Source organism: Ostrea edulis, chromosome 1, assembly GCF_947568905.1.
Source record: "Ostrea edulis chromosome 1, xbOstEdul1.1, whole genome shotgun sequence".
Lineage (NCBI taxonomy): Eukaryota > Metazoa > Mollusca > Bivalvia > Ostreida > Ostreidae > Ostrea > Ostrea edulis.
The window spans coordinates 97,073,617-97,088,791 of NC_079164.1; the positions used below are offsets into that span (position 1 = coordinate 97,073,617).

A 15,175-nucleotide genomic window follows, 5' to 3' on the forward strand; every position below is an offset into this window, starting at 1 on the left:
TACTTGAATGACAATGGCTGCATCATGCTTCAATTTGTCGTGAGCTCTTTCTTCACGTAATGCCTTAGTCTGTTCTAAGAACTGGCTCTTTTTTGTGGGATTTACTTTACTGAACATGACAGGGACGGCTGAAAAATTATATAGCATCATTTATCACAATAATTTAAATGAATTTTTAAAAATAAACTTTCGTCGGATGAAGTGTTATTCAATTCATGTTTGTTTTTAAAAAAAGGAACACTCCTGATTCCAGGCAGACAACAAGTCCAATACAATCAAAACATAGACTGAGATCAATTGACTGCTAGACTTGGCCTGGGCAATGTGGGTTCTGCTCGAAAAATAAAAAACAAAACTTGGTAATATATCTACAAGAACTACAAAAGATACATAGTGTTAAGAATAAATCAAACCTATTTCGGTAATATCTTAGCTTTACTAAATTTCAACCAGTCGTCAAATCCTCATTATCCTGCAGAGAGCTAGGTTGTTGACAACTAAATTTAGTGTCTTACGATCCCGATCAATACTACGATAGACACGCCTCAAAGTAAACTTGTGTTTTCGAATCATTAAAAAGTTAAGCGCTGCATAAGTCGAGTATCTTTCATCAATCCAATGAATAATATATTTATCGTAAAATTAATTAAACATATTTGCAATAATTACCATCGGGTTCGACATTTTGATGTAGTCTTTTATGAGACCAATGTAGGACTGCCAAAATGGCAACAAAACTATTATTTTCTCTCGGATCAAGAGGTATGGTTAAGTAAACTTAGTCATAAATTTTAAATTTCTTTATTGTGTTGGTTGCAAAATTGTTGTTGTGAACAGAATGTTTCAAAATTCTGTGTCTGCTAATCACCTTGATAAGTCTACGTTCGAATTTCCTCAACTCTTTACTGTTGTATAACATTGTTCGCAAAAATTTTTAATATATAAATTACATATTACTTACCTTTGTTTTACGGTGTTTTTTTCTAATTCATCTCAAACTATATATATAAAGTACTGTGAGTTGCCAGAAGTCTTTCATGTTTTAGCATAGTAATTTCTAGGAAGTTGAACCTATACTAGAGATTAACTGTTAGTATTTCACGGGTCAGCTGAAAGTGCATACAAATAGGTAAATAATTAAATTTGTTTTCTACCAAGGCAACCCCCACCCCCGATGACGCCTCAAACAAAATGGGGGGGAAATCTCCATTATGTAATGAAGATATTACAACAGGATTTTAAAAAATTTTGGGTCTCTATTTGATATCAAGGTGGTGATATTAATTTTTATGTAATATGTATACGGTGTGACCGTTGGACCGAGCGAAGAATGTAATTGTCATGAATGGAGAGTCGCAAGTGGTAATCATAATTCCGTTAAGTACGGTAGATTATGATTCATTTAAAAATATATATTTTGATTGAAATTTTCCTTGCGCTAAACACCCAGTAACATCTCAGTATTAAAGGGGTTTATATGGGGACAACAGTTTTACGGGATCCGCCTATTCATTGAACGCGGGAAATAAAACGCAAGGCGACGTAAACAGTACATCGTGACGTCACATTTAGCCTCGACTTTTTTCTCGTTTTCAAAGCAAACAATTATAAACAACAATAATACAATGCGTATGCAATGAAAAAGGCCGTTAAAACTAAATAAAATTAACCAATGAATTCAAAATTGTAAAAAAGTAACCGTAATTTTATCGTATATTCTTATTCAAAGAAACTCATGAACTCGTTCATCTATTTAGTCGTATTACGGTTTTATATGTATTTATTTGCTAAAACCTGTTACAATGATAATTATACTATTCACTTTGAACAAACTGAGTGTTTAAATTACGAATTGCACGTCAGAGTTTTCTATTATTGGCATTCAAAATAAAACACGAATAACTGTTGAAGCAGGTAATGAAAAAATAAATGGCGGCGCCCATATGGATCACGAAAATTTCATTGAACGTATATAGAGATTATCTCTTTTTCTTTTGCTGATTTTGACTTTTTTCTTTTACATACGTGTTACCTTTAGAGCCTTGCTTCGCGGACGGGCCTTCGGCCCGTCCGAGCTTCGCTCGGTATAATTAAGAATCTATAATTCTAAATTTCTGATGAGGACATGTACCCTGCGAAGACCACTTTTTCCAGATAAAAACTTATTTCTAAAAATTTTTGGAAGTTTATATTTTGGAAAACATTGTTCAACTTGGTGATTTGTTGGAGAGTGATACGAAAAGTGTTATGTCTTAGGCCAAAATTAAAAAATAGTTTGTTTGCCATCGTGTGACTGACCCATTTTTAACCCCCCAACTGGGAAGTTTTTTTCTCTCAAGATTTTCTGACTTCCATTTTGTTTCAAGTTCTTATCCGCGTTTGGTTCATATTAACAAGCCAAGGGTTATTGATTCGTTACCTCACACTAACATCAGTCACCATTCAAAACATGTATTTGGGACAGAAGCTAAAATTAAATCATCCAATGAGATTCCTTGTTTAAGATGCAAGTTTAGTAAGAGCAAAAACAGAAAGTAAACAATGGTCTTTGTGGGGTACTTTTCTTTACATCAAGAACATTGCGTGTTGATTTTTTATGTAACGTAATTAAAAGTTCACATTTTTGTCCCTTAAATGTTGAAGCTATTTATCAATCTGTGTCAATTTTAAATAACTTGTCAGAGTTCCCGAAACGCGCCGGTCCATCGGGCATCCCCGATAAATTTTGAATGGGGCCGGCAAAATCCAAATTTTATCGGTCAAAATGTCCGGCAGATTTTATGGACTATTTTGAAATTTAAAAACATCTGAACAAATATAACTAAATGTAATAGTCATTTTATTAGTTACAAAAAATAACTATTAATTAAAAGTGGAGGGAAAAGCCAAACAAACGCGTAGTTTTATTTTTTTAATCCGGATAAATTCGCGGGTTCTTTTTTTACACACGTACGACAATTTCCTATTGGAGTTGACCAACATTGGGCATGTGGCCGATAAAGTGGAATTCAGGTGCCACAGGTACTAAAAGAAAAGAAAAAGACGGTCAGAAAGACAATGATGGGGATAAAGGAAGTAAGAGGGAAAGAAAATTCCACAAGAAATGGCTAGATGATTGGAAATGGCTGGTCTATGATGGATATATGATGTTTTGTAAAGTTTGCATCTCTTACGAGGAATCGGGGAAAGGTCGGTCAAAATATCCAATAAATTTTGTGAAAGGTTCAAATAACTTTAGAACTAGCGCTTTATTAGATCATGAGAAGTCGACTTGAAATAAAAATAAATTATTAGTCCGATCTATGTTAATTTTATCTCTTTTTATTTAAAACAACAATGTCCGGTAAATTTCACAATTGTCCGGTAAATTTTGAATATTTACCGGACAATTGTCCTACAGATTTTTTACTAGTTTCGGGAACTCTGACTTGTTCAATTTGTTGAAACACAATCAACATCAAACATACTTGGACAATCCATAGTTTTCGTGCGGCTCATATCTAAAACTTGGTTTAATTGTTTCTTTTTTAAAAAATAAATTTACGAAAATCAATCCACGGTCCCAAATTCTACATTATGTTGCCGATGCCGCATCATGCATGTTAAACTGGTACCAGTTTCGTTTTCGACCAGTTATAAAAGCTGTTGTCTGATTGGCTCCACGCTACAAACCAACCATATGCTCCATCCCAAGCCCATGTTTTGCATGGTGACTGATGTCAACGGTTAGTGCGAGGCAACGAATCTATAAACCTTGACTTGTGAAGGTTCGTTTGGTTTGGTTTTTAGTTTTGTTCTTTGTGGCGCTTTGTAAATCGCCATAATTTTAAGTGTTCACTTTATTGATTCGGCACATGGCATACTGGTTAGATTTTTATCTCTCCGACAAAGTATCAGTCGATAATCATGGACACAAACAACAACAGTGTCCGATTAAAACGTAAATTGCTTGAACTAAAGTCGGGGGATACTATCAATGAGCCAGTTACACTTTGCTCAAGTGTTTATCTCAAACGGAGCAAGGATTTATGTATCAGAAATCATTTGTACCAACATGGAATAGTGTGGAATTTTAAGTTCAACAACAAAGCTGCCAATTATCAGGTGCATAATACATGTATGTTACATTGGTCATTGAGAGTAAAATCATGGCAACGAAAACTCTAGCGTTTCTAGACAAACTTGAAAATCAATAGACATATTCAAGACCTGGAAAACAAACACCCACAAAACAAGTAACATTTGTCAGAATAACAAAATGGTATATGATCACACAAAAACTAGACCATATTAAAATTAAAACTACCCTTTTAGAGAGGTTTCTGACAGTTCCAAGTAAATCACTGTAATTTATTTAACAGAGTGTTGATATTCAATATTTTTTCAGCAAAAAGAAAACCAAAAAAAAAAAACCTACTGACCGACCCAATATTTTTTATGACAATCGGGCTATGGCAAACCAACTTTTTTTAAAATGTGGCCTTACTTGATATCACTCAGTGCGGGATCATCTACTTGGTAAATAGTCTTGAAACTGTACCAGCAGATGAAGTATAATTACTTATTCACAAATCATTTGTATAGTCTAAGAAGGTGTGAAAATTAGTTATAAGAACATTTTAATCAATGCAAGAATTAAAGTATTCCAAATCTTTGTGTAGAAAAAGACTTTGTCTCTGAAGATTTGTATAATTCAGAATTAATCTTATGGTTGATATGATCAGTTGTGTGTTCTATATCTGCTTATCACTGATAATGTCGTCACATTTTAACATATCAAAGGTAAAAAAAAACATTGTTCTGCAATCACATTCAACAGATATATGTGTATTACAAAAAATAGTGTCATATGATATAATTTGTTGCAAGATTCTGCTATACACTTTTTCCACCCCTGGTTTTACTGTTAATGTAAATCTTTCCCCTTGAATGTACAATTGTGTACATGTAATGTGGTATTTAGAATTATCACTTTGAATAATTAGACTTTGATATGTACAATTTACAACATTTGCTTTCTTTGTAAGTCTGAGTGTGATGGAATGAAGTCTGATAAGTATAGTGTCATAGCATTTTAGGAATATTAAATTTAAATGCTAAATTTCATTGCAACTTGATTCTCTGAACTTTAAAACATGCATTTCATTGATCATACATGCATTACTGTCTTAGCAGGTCAGTCCAACAAAGTCATTGGTCATGCTATCAGACCATTTTCAGTATCTCAAAATAGAAATAAATATGGTAAGTACTTTTTAATTATCATTATACCGATACTAATAGTAATAGTAAAAATGATTTCTTATTGTGAAGTCGTAGAAATATATCATGAGGTTTTAAATTATTGATGAAATGTATTTGGCTGCATGTTTATATCATTATTCAAAACATTAAAAAAACAGCTGATATCTTTTGTTGTCATACTTTTTTGTTAGTTATTGTATCAAGAAAAGAACCAGAGGTGACCTTTGAAGCTATGACAAACAGATTTGTTATGTATTCCTTTGCTCAGGAAATTATTGCAGGTAAGTGAGCGTACATTCCCAACAGATAATGCACCATAGAAAGCAGTTTTAGATTAAAGAGAGTTTGGGCTTTTCAGTTTAATTTTGTAATTCATGTAAGGATTGAGTGGTTTTATGTGTGGGTCATTGTGGATTTACTGTTCTAGTGTATTCACTGTCATATATGTATCAAGTAGAATTATTTAAATATAGTGTTTTATGACAAAGGGCACAGTGCTTTATATGTAACTGTACACAACGTATTTAAATGGAAAGTAATCAAGTTTTAATATTACACTTTTTATGCTATCTTAATTGGAGATTCGAGGGCATGTAGTTTTTAGTCAGTTTTTCCATATAAACTTTAAACTTGGCCATAATTTTTGAACAGTTAGTGCTTCTCAGTACTTTTAGTACTTTGATTGAACAGTTATTGCTAGGACTTTCATATTTCACGTGTATTCCTAGTGAGAAGACCTTTCTTTTGGTATTAAAATTTTTGACCTTATGACCTACATTTGAAAAACTTTAACCTTTACAATTAATTTTAAATTCTTAGTCATTTGGTTTTTCATAGTTCACATGTGTACTCCTTGTGATAAGACCTTTCTTTTGGTACCATAATTACTTTGCAACTATATGGGGGCATCTGTGTTCCACAATCACATCTTGTTATTAGAAGAATGATACTAGGATGAAATGTTCAGGGAAAATGTACTTGTGTTGAACACATGCAAGAACAGAAGCACTTGGAGTGGAGTTAATATCGATCCCACCTGAATATTGATGAAGTGGATTCATATTGTAATGGATGGAAGGGTAGTCAAAAGCCACTGGTAGTATCTGTTATTGGTAGTACCTGATTAGTTGTGGAGTTAATGGTTGTACACAGATACTATATCAAATGACTTCTATTCCAAACTGTAACTTTTCAGTTGATAATTTTACCCATTATAACATTCAGGCTCTTGAACATAGTATTCACAGATTTAAGTGTAGATGAGGACTGAATGAATGTAGAATTTGCTTATAATCTTGTATTGAAAATATTATTTTTTAAAAACTGGCCATTATTCTGTTTATGACTTCAAATGCAGCTGAACACTAAATTGATATCCAAATTGTATCTCTTCATGTAAACACAAAATCAGGTCAAATTCAAAATTAGGTTAAACTCCACATTTCAGTCTGTTATAGAATTTGTAGTGCCAAAGCCAGTCTGATTAAAACCACCCCCCTCCTCCTTTCACTCGTCAGGAGTGTAAGGAGGAGGGGGGGGGTGGTTTTAATCAGACTGACAATTGTAAGGAGGAGGGGGGTGGTTTTAATCAGACTGTGCCAAAGCTTAACCATTTTGTTTTGATTTAAAGGTATGAGAACTTCCAAAGCTTAACCAGTAAGTTACAGATTTGATTTCGATTTAAAGGTATGAGAACTGTGCTTGGAATGCTGTTCAAGGAGCCAGCCACACTGAACTATCCATTTGAGAAAGGTCCTCTGAGTCCGAGATTTCGAGGAGAGCACGCATTGAGGAGGTACCCATCAGGGGAGGAGAGGTGCATCGCATGTAAACTGTGTGAAGCTATCTGTCCAGCTCAGGTATTATAAACACTAGATTTATCAAATCTGATAATTCATGGTACAATAATAATGAAGTCTGGGAGATTTTACAGTTAATTCATGGTTATATAAATGAAGTTACAGTATAATCTGTCTAAACCGGCTGTGTGTGTGGTTCCAAAGAAATTGGCCGGTTTACACAGAGTCCGGAGTGCAGAATGTTGAAAAGTATGAGAGTTGCTTCCCTTGTATTCGCTGTCTAAATTTTGCATACGTGTGTAATGATTGCTAACGTTTTACTATATCACAAAAGAATTCAAAAATGTGAAAATATAATTGCTAGTGTTTTATCGTCGTGTTCTTTTGTTTCAAATTTTATTAAACGGTAATTAAAATCTGGGGATTATTCGCGCACCTTTCTGTTGGTAAATTGTCAATTTCGTCTACATCATCGCCGACTTCAAGTGCTACATCATGTGCGTTCGTCAAGTTTGTGTTGTGTTTATCTAAAATTTCCCTTTCCCAGCTTTCGTTGTAAATTTATTTAATGGAAATATCGCTTTTAACTGTCTCAAATTGTGAAACGGAAACTAATGTAATGCCGAGGGATTGACCTGATATGGCGAGTTGATCTAACTTAACTATATACCATCACTGTCTGACTCGTCGGAGAGCTCCGAGAGGTTTACCCTGCTTTTGGAAAACATGACTGGGTGGTTGACGATTTGATTGATTCCAAGAATGTATCGAATTCATCGATTAATTAAACTTTGTCTTTTATTGTCAGTTCTCGTCTTTGTCGTTATGGGGGAGGCTCGTGCACCATCACCTCTTGCTTGGTGCTATCATAATTGAAAAGTGCATCCCCAAAAATCAGGTTTTATTTTAAATTGATTACGACTCATTGCCAGTTGAACTTACCTGAGGCTTGGTCATCGTGGAGTGAATGGTTTAAATACGATAATTAGAGCTAATTATGAGCAGTTGGGTCCTCGTGTAATCCGAATACGACTGACGTAACAATTAGGGTGGTGTATCGTAGAGGGGCCGGTTTACACAGGATAATTTAAGTTAATTAATAGCAGTGGGGACTGTGTAAGCTGGCCGATATACAGAATACGCAGTATCTGGAGTACAGGGAATTATTAATAAAGAATTTGTTAAAGAAATGTTTGGGATTAAATTTTGTGACCGGAATTGACAGAGTGCCAGAGTACTCAGAGGCCGGTTTGGACAAATTATACTGTATTATCAAAACACACAATTCTGATTGACTCATGAGTTTGTTGTTGATTAGTAACTACACAACTGTACATCTGCTTGATTCTGAAAGCTTTCTGTTAGATACACTGTCCTATCTCAGGGCTTTTAGACCTAGAGAAAACAAAATTTTCAAAACATGATGCTCCCGGTGACAGCATTGTCTGAGTGTAGTCGTCAATTTCTGTTACACATAGTACTGCTGGAGAAGGCTGTCATAAGGATTACAACCTGAATATCAAAGCCCCTTCACTCCATGTTAAAATAAATTTAAGTGCAGGACCACAATAAAGTTTTGAGAGTTTGAGTTTTCAAGAGTCTTTGATTGACTTGTTTATACATGAAACTCTGTATAGGTCTTGTAAGGGAGAGATGGGGGGGGGGGGGGGGGGGGGAATGGTCAACCTATAGTTTTCATTTAAATTTTATTTTATCTAAAATATGAATAAAGAAGCTTGTGTTGTAACCAGTAGCATGTGTTTATTCATTGATATAAAACCTCATGATTCATGTAGTGATAATTATTGATTATTGAAATGAATAATGAACCAATAAGGGTATTGCTTTTTGTAGGCCATCACCATCGAGGCAGAGACCCGAGCGGATGGAAGCAGAAGGACTACGCGATATGATATTGACATGACAAAGTGTATTTACTGCGGATTCTGTCAGGAGGCGTGTCCCGTGGATGCTATAGTAGAGGTTAGTTTTTAGCTCTGTCAGGAGGCGTGTCCCGTGGATGCTATAGTAGAGGTTAGTTTTTACGTCTGTCAGGAGGCGTGTCCCGTGGATGCTATAGTAGAGGTTAGTTTTTAGCTCTGTCAGGAGGTGTGTCTCGTGGATGCTATAGTAGAGGTTAGTTTTTAGCTCTGTCAGGAGGCGTGTCCCGTGGATGCTATAGTAGAGGTTAGTTTTTACTTCTGTCAGGAGGCGTGTCCCGTGGATGCTATAGTAGAGGTTAGTTTTTACGTCTGTCAGGAGGTGTGTTCCGTGGATGCTATAGTAGAGGTTAGTTTTTATACGCCCGTCTTAAGACGGGCCGTATTATGTTATGGCCTTCATGTCCGTCCGTCTGTCCGTCCGTCTGTTAGCTTTTTCGTGTCCGGCTCATAACTTAAATACTATAAGGCCTAGAATAATCAAACTTTGTCAGTTGATACATCTTGGGTAGAAGGTGTGTCGCACATTACAACCAGGTCGCTGTGACTTTTAATTAAGAAGATATGGCCAAATATGGTAAAACCCTGTCCGGCTAATAACTTGAAAACTATTTGATCTAGAATCATGAAACTTGGTCAACTTATTCATCTTAGGTAGAAGGTGTGTCGCACTGTACTTTAAGGTCACTGTGACATTTAGTTGAAGTGATTTTTTGAAAAAAGTATGTTATAATTGGTACAATCCCTACTCATATAAGAGTTTTGTAGAAAACCTCATTCAAAAATGTTACATCAAGAAAACACATATTTTTTTTATGATATACTGTACAGCTTTTTTTAGCTTATGTAATGTTTCCTTTGTTTCTAACAATAACATGAGAAATTTCACTTGTCCCATGGGAGTAGCATGCAAAGGGCATTTTGACAAGACTAATTAATGAGTTTTGTGTAGAGCATCTCTGATCAACATGATCAAGCAGGTGTTATCTTTATCTCTAGGGAATTGGGCAGAGAGATCTTAGCCTCTTAATTGCAGATATACCAGAAATTATTTGTGAAAGTGAATTTGTTTGTTGTGGTTAGTCTTTATTTTCAAAATTAATTTGACATTGTACTATATAATTTTTAATTTTTTTTCTTGGCAACCTATATGCAGAGTATCATTTCTCACTAAGACAACAAATGGTTGCAATATGTATAAAGGCCTATTTTAATGATTAGTATTTTGATGTTTTGTTATGGCTGTGGCATTGTTCAGAAAAAAGATATACAATGAACAAAGCTGCAGATTGGGCATTTGTGGAAATCTGAACAGATGAAATAGTATTGCAATAACCATATTAAAAAATGTTAATTCAAGAAACTACACATTCTTCATTATATACACTGTACTATACAGCAGTATATAACAAACAAATTATTTCTTTTGTGTCAGTAACAAGAGAAATTTCCCTTGTCCCATGGGTGTAATTATCAAGCAATTCAGGAGGCATTTTGCTAACAGAAAAATTGCATTCTGTCAAATTACAGATTAATTAATGAGTTTAGAAGATTTCTGTTACAGCAATCTGATCAAGGAGGTGCTATCTATATCTCTTGCAATCTGGAATTGGGCAGAGGAATCTGGCCTTCTAATTGATCTGTCAAATTTTAGAACAGTTCTAATTGGTAGCCATTACTTTGAAAGTTAATTTGGTATAAAGTTTAAGAATTAATATGATATTGTAAAATATATTTTTATTTTATATCTCAACAACAAGGTGCAGATTGTCATGTCTCACTAAGATGACAGTTTTACAGTCTAAGAATAAACATAATGACTAATGTTTGATGTTTTATTACGCTGTGCATTGTTCTTCATTCCTTAAAATACAATGAGCAAAGCTGCAGATGTGCATTTCTCAAGTCTAACACAACCAGTTGAGAAATATATGATGTATTATTTTTTTCTAATTAATAACTACACCATAGGAGATGCACCAGTGTTTGAAATAACCGTTTTTAATCTATATTTATTTATATTGACATCACCATGCATATTTTACTTTTATACTTGAAGATTTGACAAAGGCAGATACTGATATATGTATTTTTTGATATGTTGAATAAATCAACCTTTTTGAGTACTCCCATTTATTGTAAGTTGTTTGCTTGGATAAAGGGCTATCTTGCACTTTAATCATTTCATTGAAAACATTTGGGAAAATGTTTTTATATCCTTTTAAAAATCATTAAGCTTACATTATCAATATTTGAAGCAATGTCACATGAGGCCATAAAGTGGGTAAGATTCTTAAAGGAAGGATGACATTTGGTTCCATGCATACCTATCTCTTCATGGTGATATGTTCATGTTAACAATATGTGACGGGCGTATCATGTGCCGTGGCGGTGCACTTTATTAGCTCTGTCAGGAGGTGTGTCTCGTGGATGCTATAGTAGAGGTTAGTTTTTAGCTCTGTCAGGAGGCGTGTCCCGTGGATGCTATAGTAGAGGTTAGTTTTTACTTCTGTCAGGAGGCGTGTCCCGTGGATGCTATAGTAGAGGTTAGTTTTTACGTCTGTCAGGAGGCGTGTTCCGTGGATGCTGTAGTAGAGGTTAGTTTTTAGCTCTGTTAGGAGGCATGTCCCATGGATGCTATAGTAGAGGTTAGTTTTTAGCTCGTCTGATCAGCAGACTCAAAGGATTGAATCTTGTTAAAATTTTGTCATCATTTTTATGCCCCCGAGATCGAAGATTGGGGGGCATATTGTTTTTGTCCTGTCTGTCATTCTGTCTGAAACTTTAACCTTGCTAATAACTTTTGAACAGTAAGTGATAGAGCTTTGATATTTCACATGAGTATTCCTTGTGACAAGACCTTTCCGTGGGTACCAACATTTTTGACCCCGTGACGTTGACCTTGGAGTTTGACCTACTTTTTGAAAACTTTAACCTTGCTAATAACTTTTGAACAGACCAACATTTTTGACCCCGTGACCTTGACCTTGGAGTTTGATCTACTTTTTGAAAACTTCAACCTTGCTAACAACTTTTGAACAGTAAGAGATAGAGCTTTGATATTTCACATGAGTATTCCTTGTGACAAGACCTTTCCGTGGGTACCAACATTTTTGACCCCGTGACGTTAACCTTGGAGTTTGACCTACTTTTTGAAAACTTTAACCTTGCTAATAACGTTTGAACAGTAAGAGATAGAGGTTTGATATTTCACATGAGTATTCCTTGTTACAAGACCTTTCCGTTGGTATTGAACCTTTTGACCTTGACATTTGACCTACTTTTAATTTTTTTTTTACATTGGTCATAACTTCTAAATGGTAAATATTAGAGCTTTCATATTGTACATGAGCTGAGCATTTCGTTTGACAAGATCTTTCTACTGGTACCAAGATATTTGCCCTTGTGACCTTGGCCATCTTCGGAATTGGCCATTATCGGGGACATTTGTGTTTCACAAACACATCTTGTTTATGTTGGCATACTTATACAAACATAATTTTTTTTAAAAATAAAAATCATGCTCCTGTTATGATTTGTTTTTATGTATTTCATTGAGAGACAGAGAAAGAGAGAGAGACAGAGAGTTTATTATGTGTCATGATTGTTTATACATTTCCAGGGCCCTAACTTTGAATACTCTACTGAGACTCATGAAGAACTTCTGTACAACAAAGAAAAACTACTGAGTAATGGTGACAAATGGGAGGTAGAAATAGCAGCTAACCTGCAGGCAGACCACATGTACAGATGAAAGTGCCGAGAAAAAGACAGACTTATTTAATAATTGAGATCTGTGCATGAGACGTGTATATACAGGCTTGTTGAATGTCTTATAATGACTAAATAACATGAATTTATTTCATTTGTTTGTCTTCATTTCAATGGATTCCAGAGTCCTGTTGAATTCTCTTTACACTCAGTCACGAAGCTCCCTTCACTGACCTTCCTGTTCTTACACTCAGTCACGAAGCTCCCTTCACTGACCTTCCTGTTTATTGTCACATGTCAGTGTTGGTCCTCATTCATTGTCACATACCAGAGTGTCGGTCTACATTCATTGTCACATGACGGACAAGGATGTGCTTTTATTGTCCGTTTTGGACAGGTATTGGTACAACACCGTCTTTATTTCCCTCCATCTGGGTTTTCTGCACTATGTCAGTGTGGATACTATAAAGAATATCTTTACTGCTGGTGCTGTGTATGAGGAGTCCTGGTCAGGAGAGAAGATGGCTAGTGATTTGAGTTATATGTTGTAGGTTTCGGTCGTTTATGCCAGGACAGCATTTGAATTCAACAATATCATGGACACCATGCACATAATAAATGAATTTGGATATTTGGTCAAGGTCATATGTATACTCAATATTGCACACAATGAAGTCAAGACACAATAAACCACTTGATATTTCAGTATCATACAGGTTGTTGGTGGGAAGGAAAACATGGCATATTTTTTCTAGGTCAAGGGCATAGTAATACAATGTCTTGTAATGTACATGAATGTTTGAAAATAGTGCTCTTTGAGTAATGTTTTGTGGCAGGATATTTTACAGAGCAAAGAACACGGTACGATTGTGTACATAAAACATAATAATTATGTCATGAATAAGACTTTTTCTCACTTTTTTCAAAAAGAGCTTGATAATGTTAAATTTCATACAGTAACAGATTATTGCTTACCTATGTAAATGTATTCGGTTTGACACAGTGCTGGTGAAGAAAGACTACCTATGTAAATGTATTGGGTTTGATGCGGTGCTGGTGAAGAAACACTACCTATGTTAATGTATTTGGTTTCATGCGGTGCTGGTGAAGAAACACTACCTATGTAAATGTATTGGGGTTTGACAGTGCTGGTGAAGAAATACTACCTATGTTAATGTATTGGGTTTGATGCGGTACTGGTGAAGAAACACTACCTATGTTAATGTATTTGGTTTGATGCGGTGCTGGTGAAGAAACACTACCTATGTAAATTTATTGGGTTTGACACAGTGCTGGTGAAGAAACACTACCTATGTTAATGTATTTGGTTTGATGCGGTGCTTGTGAAGAAACACTACCTATGTAAATGTATTCGGTTTGACACAGTGCTGGTGAAGAAACACTACCTATGTTAATGTATTTGGTTTGATGCGGTGCTGGTGAAGAAACACTATACCTATGTAAATGTATTGGATTTGACACAGTGCTGGTGAAGAAACGCTACCTATATGTAAATGTATTGGGTTTAATGCGGTGCTGGTGAAGAAACACTAAGTTATAATATCGGTTTGATGCAGCACTGGGATTGAGGATCTGGCACCTCCTGTCAGTGAATTGATAAAACCCAAACACTTATAGGGCTACCATGACTGGTTCAAAGTATTTAAAGTTAGTAAACATATTTATTAAAAACATTTATTTCAGGTCATAATTTTACAATGGAGAGACAACTGAATCTCTAATTTGGCACAAATGTATAGATGACCTAAAAATTTATGTAGACCCTAAACCATAGTCTATAGCTGAATCAAATCACTGAAAGAAAAAAAAGTTGAAATATTTGTCCAGGCCATAATTTTGTAATGTGAACATAATATTACAAAAAAAAATAAATCATACCACTTGATCACCTAGCTGAGCTTTTCTGAACACTTTTTGTCTGTTGCCAATTTCAATTAAACTTAGTACATTATCATCCTTGGATAAAGGGGATTCAAGTTTGTTCAAATGAAGGACCACATGCCCCTTTCATAGGGGAGAAAATCAGGAAAATGCAAAAAATAGGGTGGGCCCTTACCAAAAAATAAGGCTTCTCAAGTTTCACGCTTTTTTGTAAGCTTTAGAGATTGGCCTTCTAACGGTATAATAAAATACACCGTTAGAAGGCCATGCAATCTCTAAAGCTTACAAAAAGCGTGAAACGATTACATGAATCGAAAGAGGGATGAAATAGACTGGGAATTCACACATTTCATAGAAATTAATGATTGCCACCAAAAAAAAATTCATCAAAAAAAAGGGAAGGGCTAGTAATATCCATACTTCAGATGCCTGTGGTGTGTCGGTACCATTTTTAATGACCTTTGACTTTGACCTTTTATGTAAAGGTCGAATAATGGAATTTTTTGAGGTCCAAACCATAACTTTTTTGTACTTTGACATATAGGCCTTTGATATTTGGTACGCTGGTATACCTTGATA

The 15,175-nt window shown here is 35.1% G+C and overlaps 2 protein-coding genes across 5 annotated transcripts in view; one reads left to right on the forward strand and one right to left on the reverse strand.

Moving 5' to 3' along the window:
- Positions 1–512, reverse strand: part of LOC125672105 (ubiquitin-protein ligase E3B-like) — a 59,577-nt gene extending 59,065 nt beyond the window's left edge. For all 3 annotated transcript variants that reach the window (XR_008795722.1, XM_056139413.1, XM_056139407.1), the window contains exons 1-2: positions 414–512; positions 4–128 (exon numbers count right to left, since the gene is read on the reverse strand). Coding sequence is in view for 2 of the 3 variants with exons in the window: in XM_056139413.1 (XP_055995388.1) it covers positions 4–117 (114 nt within the window). In the remaining variant the exon portion in view is untranslated. The remainder of the gene's footprint in view (positions 1–3; positions 129–413) is intronic.
- Positions 513–667: 155 nt separating this feature from the next.
- LOC125672089 (NADH-ubiquinone oxidoreductase subunit 8-like) lies at positions 668–12,843 on the forward strand. 2 transcript variants are annotated; one of them, XM_048908202.2, is made up of 6 exons: positions 668–762; positions 5,173–5,244; positions 5,436–5,525; positions 6,931–7,103; positions 8,898–9,026; positions 12,606–12,843. In XM_048908202.2, the coding sequence occupies exons 1-6, from the start codon at positions 726–728 to the stop codon at positions 12,735–12,737; spliced, it is 633 nt and encodes a 210-aa protein (XP_048764159.1). In that variant the 5' UTR covers positions 668–725; the 3' UTR covers positions 12,738–12,843. The 2 variants fall into 2 exon arrangements, with proteins under 2 accessions (XP_048764159.1, XP_048764166.1); XM_048908209.2 differs by having other exon boundaries at positions 5,176–5,244.
- The last annotated feature ends 2,332 nt before the right edge of the window (positions 12,844–15,175 follow it).